General features: G+C 39.1%; 1 protein-coding gene across 1 annotated transcript in view; it reads left to right on the forward strand.

Annotated features, from left to right (window-relative positions):
* LOC124722545 overlaps positions 1 to 19219 on the forward strand; it is a 435389-nt gene that overhangs the window by 235403 nt on the left and 180767 nt on the right. The window contains exon 2 of the mRNA XM_047247687.1: positions 3094 to 3198. Coding sequence (XP_047103643.1) covers positions 3094 to 3198 — 105 coding nt within the window. The remainder of the gene's footprint in view (positions 1 to 3093; positions 3199 to 19219) is intronic.

Genomic DNA, 19219 nt, shown 5'->3' on the forward strand with positions numbered 1-19219 from the left:
TTTTCGGGGAAACATCACAAGGAGCAGACGGTAGTCACTGTCATTTTCCGGTGAGTAAGAAGGCCTTACAGTACGCTTCGTCATCATACAGCAGTTGACCAGCTACATTTGACCCCCTTTGAAATGAAAAGAGGATAGTTTTAGCTCAACGTTCCAAGCAATTGGGTCCATTAGAGATAATTAACATACTCAGATGGATGGATGGTAAAAATTTTCTGCTGCTTTGTCCTAGAAATCATTCCGGGATTTTCATTACGAGATTTATGGAAACCTAGGTGATACAAGTCATTAAGGATGGTTTCCTATAATTAGTTGCATTTATTGATAAAACTACTTTAACTTCGCAGTTATACTTAGTAATTTACTCTAAGTCATGCAATATTGTGACTACCACATGGTTTATTTCATTATAGAATCGTTCATGAACAAAATGTTTCATAAAGTACGACCGATTACAGAGAGAATATAGCAACAGGCCCACATAATGTACATATAAAATTTAGGTGAAAGTTGTGAGACTATAGGTGATTTTTTTTTATTTCCAGTTTCCATTGATGGCCAAATAAACGCAGGTATTAACTTAACAACTCACGTTAGTGTTTCCGAAACAGTTGAGACTAAGTTGAAATACAATATTCAACATTCATCTTAAAATGCTCTTCATGAAAACGTTACCATTTCAGCATAGTGGTTAGTGAAAACTTTATTGGCTTTACTAGGCTTCCCTGCTCACATAATCCCAGTCATTTATCCACAAAACTGGAGCATCGTTTTCTAGACTCACCAATTCGGCAAAAAATCTGGCTGAATGACGAAGGGAGAAATCGCCCTATCTGAATTAGTAAGTAGTCCAAATACTTTACAGCATGTAAAGTCCTGTAGTAACTGCAAAAGTCAGCCCTAAATATTACTTTCCAGATTGATGACATCTTTATGACGAGGAGCATAGAGTGGTCGCAGGCTTTTGGACAAACAGAGTATCGATGCAACTGGAACTATCACTCTACCGGAGTGGCCAGCAGTTGTCATTCTTTTCGAATTCTTGTAAGAACTGCTCAATCTTAACAGGGACTAACTTTAGATACATTAAGAGAATAAAAAGAAGAAACAAAAATTCTGATAAGATAAAATTACCATGGCAGTACTGTAGCAAATGGCTGCATTATTCAAGTGCACATATCGTCAAAAGTAACCTGAGGGTACTTGTTTACGGTGAGTAGATTCCACGGAGAGTTAACTTAGGAAGAGGGAGCCTTACCTGCGATAATCAAGGTCTTGGTCAAACCAATAAACATTGACATAAATTAATGTGAATAGGAGAAGGGCATTTTTGTACGGAAAATAACAGTGCAGCTGCTATTAACAGGAGGTTTGAAATTCAGTATAACTTACAAAAACAGATTGGCAGATACCCTCTAACTCAATTAGAGTGGACAGATCACCTGAACCTCTAAGTGCAAACATGAAGCAGCCAGTTGCAACGTCAGTCACTTATTATGAGGCTCAAGTTGTATGACGAAATGCATTTCAGTGAATGTTAGCATTAAACTAATCACAAGAAATTTTTGAAATTAACTTTATTTTGCTGTGCAGTAATCCACGTGTTATATGTTTTCAACAAAACCCACTAATGACGGTGATTTATCTTTGACACTAGTTTAGGGATCATAAACAATGCGCGTCATGTCAGACCCACATATTCGATACTGTCAACTATGTAATTTAACTACGTCCTATATCAGGCCTTTGTTAACACATCTGTAAGCAGATGTGACGACACCAAACAGTTGCGTCTGATACTACATATTATAGCCTGATGTGACACAAGCCCACTCGGCTTAGTTCTGATGTCGCATACACTTGAACATGCAAGAATATTGCCTCATCAGTAACACGGTAAGGATGAAGCGTAGTTATAATTTATATCTCTTAATGAGTACTACATTTACTGCCAGTGCGTATCCATTGTACATCAGAACTAATACTGTAATTTTCCTTGTCTTCGTAGATTTATCTCTACTGAACTTTAACGCTGTAACGCTGTTTGTGCATGTGAAGCTAGGCTTTTGCCACAAATCTCTTATTACGATCAAAGCTTTGATTCTAAATTGCTTTCAACAATGAAGAACTCACTCATATATACGTTTCCAATTAGTAAGTCCACTCTGTCGTCTTCTTCCTTATAGGTAGAGGCCATTTACGGAATACCCTTCGGCACACGTGATCGAGTCCTACAATTCTGCACAGGCACCTCAACATTACAGAACCACTTCTTTCCTCATGTAGAATATTTACATAGCTCAAATGAATGAAAATCTTTACCATAATGTTGTCTTAGTAGAAATGCATAAAATACTATGTAGATTCAAATTATGCATTTTAAGCTTTAGTGAGAAATTTATTTTTTTCTCGAAGATTAGATTAGAGCTTCTGTACGAAACGCATAATGCTAATGTGATAGTAGCTAACCACATACTATTAGTGCCTCTAAGTTTGTGCTAAAACATACTTACCGTAGACAAAGAACGTTTCAAGTTTTGATCCTGCTGTAACTTTTACTGCATTCAAAATTATAAACGCTACAGCTATGACAATGTAAGAAAGGCATTTTATTACTCCACGTTAACAGCGAAATTGTATTCTCTCTCTAAATTTTCATTTATCTGGAGTGGTGTATGTGATAGAGAAACACTTCCCACATAGGTAGTTAACTATTCGTATTGTTATTAATATTATTAATAATATAAATCTGAGCCCACACTTATCTAGACTGTAATAATAATAATAATAATACCTATGATAAAGATGCACCTCACATTCCAATTTTTCAAAGCATAATACCTTAAGAAAATGTAGATAGTTGTAGATTGTATTCTTTTCCAGACATTAATGGTTCAGGTCTGTATAGTTTCTTAATCATTAAGTAGTTTTTACGTATTTTTGGAATGAAGAAATATGTATGATAGTTATATCTATCAAAATTTTGTAGAAATAGTTTTAGACATATTTTACTTAATGTAGCGATCATGTTTTGAGCTTGATTTTTTCACTTTTTCGTTTGATTTTTTCTTTGGTTGCGCCCTGCTCCTGTAGGCGCACGTGAGCTAATGAGCCGGCGACAGACTCGAATTCAGCTTACCCCGTCCGAGCCCGCAAAGTCGTCCCGGAGGGGACGGCTTCCCGCTCGACTACAAATACGTTAGTATTCCGCATGCATCCTCTCTGAGCACTCTATTTAGATTTACTATATTGTGTAGTAGCTGAATGTTCAGAATGTCCTGTGGAATATGTTAGTTTTCATTTACTCTGAACAAAAAATACGGAAACGGAAATAAATTACATTAAAATAAACTTGAGAAATCATATGTTTGTTACCAGCTGTGGCTGTACTGATTTTTTTAATACTTCTTTATAAACAGCTTCAGTCTAACTACAGACAACAATATTCCCAGTTTTGAAAGCAAGTTAGAATTCTCTGTGATGAAGGGATATTACGTAATAGAATTGGTACTTCTCTAATATTCGAAACCAACACGAGGAATAAAATGAATAAGCTGCCGTAATATCATATTTCCTACACAGTCGTAGAGAATACGTGCTCCAGTTCAAGTATACAATGCCGGCCGTTGTGGCCGAGTGGTTCTAGGCGCTTCAGTCTGGAACCACGCTGCTGCTACTGTCGCAGGTTCAAATCTTGCCTCGGGCGTGGCTGTGTGTGATGTCCTTAGGTTAGTTAGGTTTAAGAAGTTCTAAGTCTATGCGACTAATGACCTCAGATGTTGAGTCCCATAGTGCTTAGAGCCATTTAAACCATGTTATGTATACAATGTATCGTGGCAACATCATGGACAAGGAACTTATTGAACGGCCAGAGAAATAAGATAGTACGAGCTAGCAAAAAACAATTTAAGATGAGGGTTAGAGTTCAACGTCTCGTTACCTTCGAGTCACCAGAGATAGAGAACAAGGTTGTCTGGGAGTGGGAGACGGCCGTTTCCTAGCATTTACTGAAACGGTTTACCTAAGATTGCCTATACTGTGTTCTAATCATTATTTTGCATATTACTACTCCAGGACCTAAAATTTTACTGAGCATTTTCCATTCCGTTTTCTCATATCACACTTTTAATCCAGTTTTTCCTGTGATTTCGTGATACGTTTGATCTAGAAACTTCCTCTTCCTTGTTCTAGATGTATTCTTTCGAATATTATCTCTTTAGCTCCTTATCACACTTTCTCATGATCTTGTCTAAGACCAGATTGAAGAGACTCGGCGAGAGACGATCGCCTTGCCTAACTTCAGTGTTAATTTTGAAGGGTTCGGAAACTTCTAGTAGGAATTCAACTTTTGGAGTTGTGACTAATTGCCTGATGGTTTTGTCGATACCTGCTTATTCCAATGTTAGGAATACTGTCTGTCTGCTTACCGAATCGTAGCCTTTTTTGAGATCAACGAATGTAACAACTGCGTTAAGGTTCCGCATTGTTCTTATCCTGAGGATTATTTTCTATTTAAATATTTGATGCGGGCATGATAAATTTTTTCTGAACTCTGTTTGGCAGTCGTCAGTTGTGTGTTCTGCTTGGTCTTCTATATTATTCGGTAGACCTTTGGATACAGTTTTGTCGGTGAGTGGAAGTAGAGATATTCCTCGGTAATGTCTGTCCTGTCGCCTCTTATGTCGCGGATAGATAACGGTTTGTTCCCAGTCGTCCAGTGGTCTTACTTTCTCCCAAAAATCTTAATAACATCATAAAACATGGTTTCAGATGCCCGCTCCGCTCCCAGTGTACACGTTTCAGCTATTATCCCATCTCCACTTGGAAACTTTGAGAACTTTGTAGCAGTCCCTGGTATTGTTCTGTTGAAATTTGTAACTATTGTCTTTATTCGTTTTTGTTATATTTCCGTTTGTTTATTCGAATTCTTTGATGTCAGTTTTCTGATCTCCTTGAATATGTTCCAGTCTCCCTCCTTTTTTCGGAAGATCAATTTTTTCCAAAGCTGTTTGTCGACGATCTATCCCTTGGTCACGTATCCTACTCCACCGTCTATGTTTCCTTTTGTTGGTGATTGTTCTGATTCATTCACCGTTTCTATCAATGCTTCTCTGACCTCGTCCCAATTTCCCATCTCCTTTGTGTGAAGCTTTTTAACGAATTTGCTGCTGTTGTCTGACAGCAATTATGTTTCAATTTTATCGACTTTCTGAAGTTTGGGATTTAGTATTTTAGGTTGAAATTTGGCTTTGATTTCTGTTAAAAAATAGTCAGAATCTATAATTAGTCTCCTTCTGGCTCTCACGATCATGATTTATCTACGGTTTTGTTTAGTCATTGTCACATGATATAGCTGATATGGGGCTGTGGGTGTATTGAGGGAAGCTCCGGTCTTCTTCCTCTTTGGTAATTTTCTGAAAAAGGTTGATATTAGGTTTAACTCGAATTGTCTGCAGGAGTTGATGAGGCTTCCTCTATTCGTACTGGTGCGTTTGTGTGCAAAAAATTTCCTACTTTTGCCTTGTATTTTTCTTATATGCTGATCTGTACGTTGAAGTCTCCTACGCGTAATTTTATATTGTGAGTTCGTAGTTTTGAAGTTTCATTTTGAATTTTTTCCCAAAACTGTTCGACTTTTTCTGCCGGTGCTGTCGCTCCTGGAATGCTGGTTATTCTTCGTGTTTTACTGTCGATAAAAGAAATCGTACTAGGCTAACCTGGAACCACTCTATCGAGCGGGAATGTAAAATTCCGCTTTATAAACAATTTTGTTCTTAAAGGGAGACAAACCGACAATTTCCGTCGACACTCAAGGGTCCGCATGAGAGATACGATGAGCAGTATTTGTTTGGGATGACTCCAGATATACATAGCAAAAACGAAGTGGAAATATCTTTCGAAACACCAGAGAAAAAACACCTGATGGCTCTTAGGAGAGACCATAAGAGTAAGATTTTTTGATTCTTCGATAATCTGTTTGTTCAAATACTCAGTTAGTAATCAACAGGTGGATATTAATAACAGTAAAATATGTATGGGTACGCATCTGGAGCTCTTTATAGCGGAGGGACTGCAGAAGCTAATAGCCTGCAAGCTATATGTACGGTAAGATTCAATGGAAGAATTTGAAGCAATAGTAATTCAGTGGTCAAAGAGACATCCCACAAAATGCTAGGCTTCTATCACGAATGATTTAAAAATAATGATCACCATTTTGGAAACCTTCCCGGGTACTACTAACATAGGGGATGTAAAGAAGAGTGATTCCTTTCGCACAGAGACTCATTTAGCAAGCCCTCGGATGCTCATCCATCGTCAGTGGCAGAAGATGCGAGAACCTCTACCTGCATTGTGGAGCGAATTAGCACTTAAATTCCGAGAATGTACGTTCCAAGAAACAATATTTTGTTGCCTCCCATAACTTCACGCGGAATGACTTTAAAAGTAAATTCAGAGGAATTAAAACTCTTCCGGAAAATTTTCGACAGTCTTTCTTCCCGAAGCCCGTTCTTGAGCGCAGCTTCAGATCGGAGAAATGATACCAGCAACCGACTTACCAAATGTTCGAATGTGTGTGAATTCCTAAGAGACCAAACTGCTGAGGTCATCGGTTCCTAGACTTACACACTACTTAAACTAACTTATACTAGGAACAATACACACCCATGCCTGAGGGAGGGCTCGAACTTCCAGCGGGAAGGGCCGTGCAATCCGTGACGTGGCACCTCAAACCGCGCGGCCACTCCGCGCGGCCCGACTTATCACCCCACTCTCCTTTGCCTCCCCCGCGTATTCTTGGGCAGTATACATGAAGACATATAGATCATACATGTTTGAGACCTATTTCATTAGAGGTAAAATTATATTTACTCAAGGCATACATAGGCAGAAGAAATAAATTTACAGAAGCCAACCAAAAAGCAGATTTTGTTAGAAAGTGAATTTTAACTGACTGTGCCACTAGACAGTGTCTAGTTACCAGTGCCTGAACATGCTAGTAACTGTAAGTTTTTATTCTCGTGCGCACACCGTGTTGCTCTGATTCTTTAGGCTATAACTCGTATCGCTGGGACCTAATTCAGGCGACCTACCGATATTTTTGTCTTCATGAACCTGATATTGGGCCTTAACCACAGTATCCTATATTTCGAAGGGTTAATTTTTATCAATACTTGTTGATGTTCCCGTGTTCTGATTCTATATTCCGTTAAAACATGTTTTACAAAAAATATTTTTGCATGCTAGAGACCGCCCGTGGCCTTCACCTGCCAAATATGCAGCTCCCTTGCATTCAGAACTGTTTTCGAAGTATTGGTGCTTTCTGCCGGAGCGTACCTCCAATACTTTCTTTATCGTAAAAATAAAGATTTTTCACAGCCTTGCTGTGTCATTGACATGTAGGACTGGTTTTCGCTATATCATCCCTACTATATAGCAGGTCTCCGTGTCCTGGGTAACAGACGTCAGTTTTATTTTAAGTGTTACGTGGGCTAATTTAATGCAGCTTTACAAGACACGGGTGGTATTCGGTAGTTATAAGAAAAAGGACGTTAAATTGAAACGATACCGTTGCACAGACAATTTCAAATCTCAAACATCTTTGATGTATATATACCGTGTAGTCATGCAATGTCACTACGCCAGTGTGGCGTAGTGGATAGCTTGTCTGCATAGTGAACAGAAGGCCTGGGTTCGAATCCCGTGCCTGGTACAAAGTTTCATTCGTAGTTTCAGTCTGCATATATACAAGAAGTTGATTAGGCATTTACATCCTGCTGACGACGGGGTTATTTCAAACTACTAGCTCAGGTTGGCTATAGATAGACCGGGAAACTGGCGATGCCATCAACTCAGTAACGCTCCTATCAGATTTAGCGATATCTGATTCTGTAAGGTCATACCTAGACCATAAGTTTTCAGAAATGTTCCTATTAAGTTTGAGGAAAACAAATATGCTGCTCGGATGTGAAAATTAGAGAGTAATAAGTTTCCAGAAATATCCCTTGTTCCGTTCATCGGGTTAAGCTAGTTTATTACGGATTAATTCAACAACATTCAAAAAATTGTATCTTTCAACTTAAAAGTCAGGAAAATAACTAGAAATTTGAAACTATTCAACTTGAGAAACACTGTATAGCATGTAAGGCTATGAGTAATTATTATAAAAATTTCTTTAATACACTCATACCTACCTGACTCTCAAATTAAGACATTATTAAGAAAAAATTGTACAATAAATATCTCTGGAAATAAACTGGCATAAATATAAATGTCTAAATAAGTACAGGGCATAAACCGGGAATAGATACGCTCCAACGTGCTATTCGTATATGTATTGCTAAGAACCACAACGAGAGGCAGGAAATTAAATACTTCAAGGAACAGACTCACGTGAAAGACATGATTCTCGTTGTAGTGAGATTCAGATATAAGGGGTGTCTGGTTGGGTGACATATCTGAGTGCTAAAATACGGTTTACATTCAACTACCAAGCAACTTTTCTTCATAAATCTCATTATACAACATATAGGGCAGCCCGAAATTCAACGTAGGGAATTTACTGCTTGCATCTAATAAAATATTTTTGACATATTGTTAGGTTATTAGACAACTCCTTAATCTTTTAAGGCTTTGTCCTTCTTTCTAGCACTGTTTCCATCCGAGATGTATGTTGCATCTACTGACACCGATAAACTGTTAATTCTTAGTCTGTTACTTACAACGTGTCTGCAGAAATATCTCTGAGAATGGAAGTTTTTATTTTGTATAGTAACAAGAGGTAATGTTGAATTTATATTGATTTTGCGTGTACAGTACTTTCATTCAAGAGGCTACTATCGTAATTTAAGTGTGTGGCTGGAAATAATGTCACACGAAGTTATTTAATATTGACTCCGTGTTGCGATAATATTTAATGCATATCGCTTACTAAATATAACCTTCTGTATTAAAACTTTTGGACAAGTTACATTTAACACCAGAAAATAACTATTAACAGCCGCAGTGGTGATACTTGTAACGAGCAAGTACGTCGTACCGGCTGAGAGAGTAGCTGGAGGTGATAAGTAATTCTTGGTCTATTGATTGTATTAACACCCCACTTACGTAACACAGACAACCAAAGCTTTCTTGGTATTTGACACGCACCGATGAAAGTCGCTAACAAATTTGTGCCTGAATACTCATTCATACGAATTCAGTAAACTCGTTTCGAATATTTGATATTTGTTGTTGTAGAAACTTGCTTATAAACGTTACTGAACTTGGTATTTCGATGTCTCCTTTACAACGAGGAAACCAGATTAAACTCGGAACATAATTTGGGGGCTTGCGCAACTGGTCCAAGGGTTCACAAAGTAGGAGAAAGGCTTAAAACTTAAAACAGAAACCTAACATGAGAAGTTTCGTTGCTTTTTTTTTCAGGTGACGCGTTTTTTTCATAGGTATAGAAAGAAGTTAAACATACCACTTTAATGACTAGGCATACATTTCATGGGACTCGTATAGTAAAGAACTGGGATATAAATGCTGTTACTCGATTCTTTTTAGTGCACTTTGAATTTAGAACATAGCCAAGTATATCGTTTAAAAAGGGTCTCATAAACAAGAAGCAGAGACTGAAACTCATTATTTTGTACTATTATGTTCCTCCGAATATGCAATTTGTACTGATATACACGTATGTCCGTTTTCTCATATACAGAATGCGTAAATATTTCATACATAAGATTAATAGGTAGTACCTTAGGCACTTTTTCCTTTTTTTTTCGAGGAACATTATATTCGCAGTGTGTATATTAGTACATTTGCCTGTTACAGAACGAATGTTAGCGTTGATCAGCTTCGAATGTCCATTTGAGAAAATCAGTATGTTACTTTTGGAGTATCATACATGACTGCTCTGAGTAGTACAATGTTATGGGTCAAGTCAATTTTATTCTGATTGAAGAACGTCATGTGACTAACAAAACGTTTATTTATCGTTACTATTGGCACTTAATTACCTTCGTCACTCAGGCGCTTACCGACGTAACAGATTTCATTTAAAATAAAAGTTGACAAAACAATATGGCATAGGAATGTTATTTTTCATTAACACTTATCTATTTTAAAACTCTGACAATTACTGTTGTCTAAAGTAATTAACTGTAAATCCGACAACTGTTCGAAAAAAAGAGAGAAATAATATGAAACGCATCAGCTCGCGGAATAAAAAACGGTTTTTCTCGAGTGCTCACTTACATTAGTCAAAAAACGCTAGAATTTATCCTAATATTTCAGAAGAGCTGCAGCACACTATAAAATATACGACATTTGATCGTGTACATGACCGAATTCGCGTGCCGGATTAACGACCATTTGGCGCCATCTCCATAACGAGTGACGGTCCTCGCTGATAATGCAGAAATCCCATGCTTGGGTGGAATGCGATTAGGAGAGAGGCAGCGTACACTATTGCTGTTCATGTGGTGTGAGCTGATATGTCCTCCTGCTACAGCAATAGGCAAAGAAATATTCAGAGTCTATCCAAGATTGTAATTTGGGCTGACTACATCTGAGGCTACCAACTATTCGCCTTCCACCTGAAAAATTAACTCTTCTTTAACTATTAGGATTTGCATTTACAACAAGAGATCTTTTTGTAGCTCTCTGCATGTTGCACATTAGTGTAAACTTGCACGTAGTATAAATTTGCAGCATGTCGAAGGTAACGACGGTCAATGCAAGTTCTGGGCATGAACTGCTATTACATGCATGCACTGTAATAGAATAAATTAATTTGTGTCTAGTGGTAAAGTGTCTTGTGGACATTTGCCTTTACACCAACTTTTATATCATGGCAGCCAGCTATTTCCTGTTTATTGCAGAATAACATATTTCAGGTCAGCGCCTTCAGGGGTGCCTAGCTCGCCCCAAAATCACCATATACCGAAACTAGTAAATATGCATTTCTGTCTATTTGTTATTACTGTGTATCAGATACAATAATGCTTCAGCTATTATAGCTGCAGATATGGTTTCTCGTTGTGGCAAGAAGTTTAAGAAGCGTTTTGTCTCCCGATCGTCTGAACACGCCCATGTTGGCTACTCATTACGTGGTATCTCAAACATTCTAGCCAGCGCAACATCTCGTAAATCTCCAGTATGTTCTTTTCCGACTTCCTTGACATACATAATTTCGAAGCAAAGATGCCACCTACCCACAGGTGATTCTCGATGAAGTGCTTTCATCTTACGAGGCAGATACTTTTGAATATTATCATTTTTCTCTTCTATTTAAATAACTGAATTCGCTGTGAAATTTACTCGTACTTCTGCCTTTTGAGTGATACATGTCTCTTAGTAAGTGGCGACTTGTTTTAACATTTCGCTTTCGAGAAACTCCTCTTCTTTCCGTTTCTCATTTCTGTGCGTGTCACGATATTTGTTTTCTTCTCAGTTATCCGCATATCACATCTTAAGTACATACTTTTGACAGTTCAGTGAATAGCATTTTCAGTTCTCCCTCATCTTTACTAAACAGGTCAATGAGTTGAATTATGCAGCTGTAATGTTCGTCACCTGTAACTCAACTTCCGATCGCTCGTAACAGTTCGTACACTCCATACCTTACATGTATGTTGAAAGTAGTGGTGATATTTCAGATCCCTGTCTGATATTTCACAAAGTCTGCTCTGAAGAATGTGTATGACCCATGTGTTAGTAAACTGTTCTTATTCAAAACAAATAATTTCCTACCCATTGACTTTGGTCGCATTGCCTTAAAAAATAATACACAGCAATCTGAAATATGGCCACCCTGAAGTTTATCACTGTTGACTGGTTGGCGCAGATGTAGTATTACTCGTTACAGGAACTGGAAAACACGCATTTAATGTGTGATACAACGTGATACAACGGCCCAAAAGTTGTGGATAGAAGTATGTTAAACTTCGTCTTTCAAGCAACATGGAGCTGGTCAAGATTCTTGTCAAAGAACTGCACGAAAATAGCAGAATATGAGGAAATAATTTAGGATAATTTGGGAGAAAATCTGTCAGATTTCCCATGAAATGCACACCTCCGAGGATACAGTAAGAAGAGCAGTGATAGAGCAACAATAATGCTCCTGTTACTTAGTATGCAATCAATGAGGTGAAACGGTTTACAACCTAAAATTCGATTCCTTCAGTAAATTATCAAGTTAATTTCTACAAGGACGAATATTCTACATTTATTATTGTGTAGAGGTGAAGTACCTGTCAACCATGATGGTATTTATAATTGTCGTAGTGCCATGCCTGGAGGAACGGAAATTCATACCCCACCCTCCACTCATACCACCGGCAAAGATACTCTGTAAATTTGAGATCTGGAACAGTACAAGATCGACTAATACGATTTGATTTCACGTCACCCATTTGAATGATGTACTTCATCGAGTGGTCATTCGAGATATTAGTCTTTTTGTCGGCAAGAGGACTTAGATTCACCGTCACGACGCTCCCTTGCCCTTCGATGTTAGTGATCCTGAGCAGCTGTACAAAGGGTAGTTTTGAATAGCTGAAGAGCTGATGTCCTTTGGCCAGGGTAATTGGCGGAAAGCACTCTTACAAATTTAATTCCTATGAGGATAAATGAAGCCTGAAACCTCAGCACAATCTGAAGAGAATCTGGTTGGTGAGGTCCTAGTTGTCTGACGTATAGCATTATGTGCTACAGGGATATTTTGAGTGAATTTTATGCGTCGTGATACTGCATGCAGAGAGACTGGCGGTTGGGACTGCGAGTATTTCCTATTGAACTGAATCTGTTGCTATAAAATGGTAATTGTCAACAAATAACTAACCATTCACGTCTGACTACTAGTCTTGTATCAGTTTAGAACCGCCTGCAACTTTTTTATTTGTCCTTATAGGTTAAGGGCACCCTATGTATACTGAGACATGGAAGTTCTATATCATAAGGAACCACATATACTGATCAGCCAGAACGTTATGACCACATACCTAATAGCCGGTATGACCACCACTGCCACGAATAACAGCGGCGAAGCGTCGTGGTATGAGTCCTTGGTAGGTCGCCGGAGTGACTTGGCACTTTATCTGCACACACAAGCCACCTAATTCCCGTAATGTCCGGGTAGGGACGAGCTCTGACGCCACGTTCAGTCACATCCCAGATGTGTTCGATCGGGTACAGATGTGGCGATTTGGGGGCCCAGCATATCAACTGGAGCTCGCCACTGTGTTCCTTCAACCACTCTATTACACTTCTGGCCTTGTGATGTGGCTCATTATCGTGTTGAAAAGTGCCACTGCCGTCGGGAAGCATGGTCGTCGTGATGAAGTGTACGTGGTCAGCCACCAGTGTACGTGCTTCACACGAGTTTCACTGGACCCGTGGATGTCCGCGTCAGTGTTCCCCAGAGCATAACGGAGCAGCGGCTGGTTCTTTTCCGTTCCGGCGTATAGGTGTCAAGGAGCTGTTCCTCTGGAAGACGACGGATTCGCTTCCTCCTATCGGCATGATGAAGAAGGTATCGGGATTCATCGGACCATGCAACGCTGTGCCACTACGCCAGCGTCCTGTGCAGATGGTCACGTGCCGATTTGAATCATATGTGCCGATGTCGCAGTGTGAACATTGCCACACACATAGGTCGTCGACTGCGGAGGCCCATAATTAAGTTTGTTCAGTGCACTGTTTCTTCAGTCACAATTGTATTCTTCCCAGCATTGAATTCTGATGTTAGTTCCACCACAGTTCGCCGCCTGTCCTCTTTTACTAGACTGCCCGCCCTTCGACGTCCGACATTTGTAATGAGAGGTCTGGTCGTCCACGAACACCTGACAAGTCATGCAGTTTTCGACGTGGTTGTACCAAGCTTTCGGGCCATCACAATCTGCCCTCAGTCACACTCCGGTATACCGCGTTCCCTCCCTATTCTGCGCACGTGCATCACGCTCACTGGTACTACATGCACCTTGCGTGTGTCTGACCAGCAGTCATTCCTCGCCAGGCGACGCTGATATCGCCTGGACGGGTTTATATCGATTGTAGGTCGGTGCTCATAATGTTATGGCTGATCAGCGTAAATTCCTTAACTGAAAGAAGACGGTAATTCAAGTCCGAAAACACTCTAACATTTACGATCTTTTATGAAGGAAAATATTTTCGCTTCTGACTGCTAATTATCGCGCACTAACAAGTGACAAGTAATTTAAACTCCCATTAGCATTTTTAAATCCATCCTGCTATTGACTACACAATGGTTCTTCTGTACATTTAAGAAAATTTTATTGTAACTACACAAAACCTCTCTATTTTTGAAGAATATTAGTTCACTGCACCTAGTGGGAATTAAAAGGAAAAAAGGATAAAAACTGAAGCACGAAGAGTAGAAACGTATCACGAACGCAGTATTTTCAGCATTACCACTAATATTGCTTTGTCAATGAAAGTGAAACACGGCTGTAGTAACATTATCTGTGTTAAAATTTTGGGATACTGTCGACAAGTTTTGTGGGCACATGCCTGTACACCTCTAACTAAAATATCAACACCTACCCGAGCTTCCTTTGACCACGCCCCCCTCCACCCCCACTCCAACCATGGACCATGCCGCTGGTGGGGAGGCTTGCGTGCCTCAGCGATACAGATAGCCGTACAGTAGGTGCTGTCACAACGGAGGGGTATCTGCTGAGAGGCCAGAAAAATTTGTGGTTCCTGAAGAGGGGAAGCATCGTTTTCAGTAGTTGCAGGGGCAACAGTCTTGATGAGTGACTGATCTGGCCTTGTAACATTAACGAAAACGGCCTTGCTGTGCTGGTACTAGGTAAAATATTCCAGAAGTCTAATAGTTCCTCATTCGGATCTCCGGGTGGGGGACTACACAGAGAGACGTCGTTATCAGGAGCAACAAAACTGGCTTCCTACGGATCGGAGAGTCGAATGTCTGATGTCTTAATCGCGCATGTAGTTTAGAAGATTTAAACGGATAGGATAAAGTCAGATATAATGGGAATTAGTAAAGTTCGGTGGCAGGAGGAACAAGACTTCTGGTCAGGTGAATGCAGGGTTATAATTACAAAATAAAATAGGGGTAACGCAAGAGTGGGTTTAATAATGAATAAAAAGTAGTAGCGCGAATAAGCTACTACGGACAGCATAGTAAACGCAGTATTGTAGCCAAGATAGACACGAAGCCCACACCCACCACAATAGTACAAGTTTATATGCCAATTAGCTCTGCAGATGATGAAGAGACTGAAGAAATGTGTGATGCGATAAAATAAATTCTTCATATAGTTAAAGGAGATGAAAAATTATCAGTCGTGGGGGACTGGAACACGATAGTAGGGAAAAGAAGAGAAGGAAAAGTAGGATGTGAATATGGACTGGGGGTAAGGAATGAAACAGGAAACCGCCTCGTAGAATATTTTGCGCCGAGCATAACTTAATCATAGCTAACACTTGGTATAAGAATCATGAAAGAAGGTTGTATACATGGAAGAGGCCTGGAGACACTGGAAGATTTTAGATAGATTATATAATGATAAGACATAGATTTAGTAACGAGGTTTTAAATTTTAAGACATTGTCAGGGGTAGATGTGGACTTTGACCAGAATTTATGGGTTATGAACTGTAGATTAAAACTGAAGAAACTGCAAGAGGTTAGGAATTTAAAGAGATGGGACCTGGTTAAACTGAAAGAACCAGACGTTTTAAAGAGTTTCAGAGAGAGCATTAGGGAACGATTTACAAATACATGGGGAAGGAATACGGTAGAAGAAGAATGGGTAGCTTTGAGAGATGAAATAGTGCAGGCATCAGATGAGCGAGTAGATAAAAAGACGAGGGTTAGTAGAAATTCTTAGGTAACAGATTAGGTATTAGGTACTGAATTTAACTGATGAAAGGAGAAAATATAAAAAGGCAGTAAACGAAGCGGGTGAAAAGGAATACAAACGTCTTAAAAATGAGATAGACAGGAAACGCAAAATGGCTAATCATGGAGGATCAGTTTGATTCGGTAAAATTGTTGGAACACGCGAGGCAATACTGCCCCTAGTACTTCCTTAGAAACAGATTAAGGAAGGGCTGACCTACGTTTCTAGCACTTTTAGACTTAGAGAAAGCTTTTGACAATGTTGACTGCAATACTCTCTTTCAAATGATGAAGGGGGCAGAGGTAAAATACAGGGAGTGAATGTCTACTTACAATTTGTACACAGACCAGATGGCAGTTATAAGAGTCGAGGGTCATGAAAGGGAAGCAGTGGTTGAGAAGGGAGCAAGACAGGGTTGCAGCCTATCCCCGTTGTTATTTAGTCTGTATATTGAGCAAGCAGTAATGGAAACAAAAGAAAAATTTGTAGCAGGAATTAAAATACATAGAGAAGAAATAAAAACTTTGAGGTTTTCCGATGACATTGTAATTCTATCAGAGATAGCAAAGGACCTGGGAGAGCAGTTGAATGGAATGTACAGTGTCTTGAAAGGAGGGTATAAGGTAAACATCAACAAAAGCAAAACAAGGATACTGGAATGTAATCAAATTAAATCGGATGATGCTGATGGGATTAGAGAGAAATGAGACACTTAAAGTAGTAGATAAATTTTGCTATTTGTGGAGCAAAATAACTAATGATGGTCGAAGTAGAGAGGATATAAAATGTAGACTGGCTACGGCAAAGGAAAGCGATTGTGAAGAAGAGAAATTTGTTAACATCTAGTATAGTTCTAAGTGTCAGAAAGTATTTGTGAAAGTATTTGTATGGAGTGTTGCCATGTATGGAAGTGAAACATGGACTTTACGTAGTTTAGACAAGAGGAGAATAGAAGCTTTCGAAATGTGGTGCTACAGATAAATACTGAAGATTAGATGGGTAGCTCATGTAACTAATGAGGAGGTACTGAATAACATTGGGGAGAAGAGGAATTTTGTGTCACGACCTGACTAAAAGAAGGGATCGGTTGGTACGGCACGTTCTGAGGCATCAAGGAATTATAAAATTAGCATTGGAGGGAAGCGTGGAGGGTAAAAATCATAGATAGGGGGATAGCGAGACAGGTGGAGAAGATTGCTGCCCTTCAGGCGAAACTAGATAAAGCTAAATGAAGCTAAACAAGATCTGGAAAGGTTAAGGGGGGGGGGGGAGATGAGAAGTAACAACAGGTTAAAGAAGAAATGGGAATATGACGTTCTCAGACAGTGTGGTTGGGAATGTGGAAAACAGATTTGACCTGGTGTCACAGTTGGAAACTGATGGGCTATAAGTGGATGAAGGAGTTTACAGGATACAAAAACCTTTCAAAAAGAGTTTGAAAGGTAAGAAGTCAGAAAAAGATTTGTAGAAGAAGAAAGTTCGTTGTTAGGAAGTTCACATGACAGAGGTGTTGGCCAACTGTTGCAGGATGAACTAGTGTCAGGTTATCAGGTCAGAAGTTTTTTTTAAACCTAGTGCTAGTTTGGGTCAGGTGACAGAGGACGTAGGTTCACTTTGCAATGACTTCACAAAGGAAGACACCGTGGTAATAGTGGGTGGGGTGGGCAATAGCAAAGATAGAAACTGAGAGTGACCTGGTAAAGGTAGCTTTAGCAACGAGACACACTGGTGATGGGCTTCTGTCTGTTCTGAGGCACCATGATCGGCCTCATTTAAACTCTTCTGTTTCGAGTTAATTTAGAGGTGGAATGGCTGCTTGGATCAGTTATGGGGTCTCATATCAGTGTGGTTCCTGCTGAGCCCATCAGCATGTGGTACTATACCAGACATGGCCTTCACCTCAACAGAAAAGGGAATGGAAAACTGTCTTGTCAAATAGCAAATAACTTAAGAGGGAGGGGGGCACTGTCACAAGTGGTAAATTACCGGTGATTACAAGCGAGAGATCAGCAGTTTTTTTAGGGTAGGGAGGGCAGAATCAAAAGATGTTCAGAGACAGGCTGCAAATGACATTCACACTGATAAAACAGGCAGCTAGAAATCAAATTATAATGTACACATTTCATGCAGACAGCTTCTGATTGAAACTGGAGATATTCAAAAATTGATAGGAAAATTAGTTTCATCCAGTTGTAACTCAGCCAGTGCACAAAATCAGTTATTCTTATTGCGTCAGAATTTCCGAGGACTGAGGTGTAAGCTTAATGAGTTGCTTATTTATGTAGAAGAATTAGAGTTGAGCAAACAAGTTGATAAAATCTACCTCTCTGAACGTCTTGTGACCACTGGTATGGATATGTTAAATGCTACAGGATTCAAGTTTGCTTCTTATTTTTGTAGAGAAAATATGGAGAAAAGAAGAGTTGCCACATTTGTGAAAACTGTTTTCATTTTAAGTATATTGATATTAATAAATTTTGCTCAGAACAGCACTTAGAAGCCTGTGCAACAGAAGAACATTTTCATAATAAGTCTTTTACAATCTGGAGGCTCTTTTGACCTGTCTCATGGTAAAAAACAAGGAATTAGTGGATGCTGGTGATTTTAATGTGGATTTATTGAATAGCTCTGTCAGTGAACAATTATTGCAGTCAGTAACACTATCTTTCAATTTAGTTCCTACTGTGAACTTAGCAACTAGGATATGTAAATGCTCTGAGACTGCTATTGGTAATATCTGTGTAGAGAAATCTAGGAAATAGTACTTTTGACTCAAGCGGAAATACAAAGCATCCATTAATAAAGTTGCTTCCACTTTTCGAAACTCTTTTCTCATATAGGTAGCTCAAATCACACAGAAGTCAAAAAAATAAACCATGGATAACATAAGGAATAAAGATATCATATGGGACAAAAATGAGACTATATCTAGTATCCAGGAACTGCTCTGATGTTAGATTTGTAATGCACTACAAAGAATACTGTAAAATATCGTAGCAAGTAATCCAGCAATCACAGCAGCTTAATTATGTGAAGAAGATAATTACATCAGGCAAAAAAATGAAACTGTAGGGGATATAGTGAAGACAGTGACAGGTGGGGCCAAAATGGAAGAGGAACAGATAGCTCTAAAATAAATTGAGACTTTGGTAACAAATGATTGTAGTGTTGAAACCTCTTAACCAAGTATTTTGTTTCTAGTACTGACAGCTTGGGGTTATGAGGTTCAGTGATCAGTGCAATGGAGTATCTGAGACCAGTCTTTAAAAATAGCTTCAGTAAGACGGAAATGACATTTACGTCTCTCAAAGAAGTAGCATCCATCATAAAATCCTTAACATCAAA

This window comes from Schistocerca piceifrons, chromosome X (genome assembly GCF_021461385.2).
Source record: "Schistocerca piceifrons isolate TAMUIC-IGC-003096 chromosome X, iqSchPice1.1, whole genome shotgun sequence".
Taxonomy (NCBI): domain Eukaryota; kingdom Metazoa; phylum Arthropoda; class Insecta; order Orthoptera; family Acrididae; genus Schistocerca; species Schistocerca piceifrons.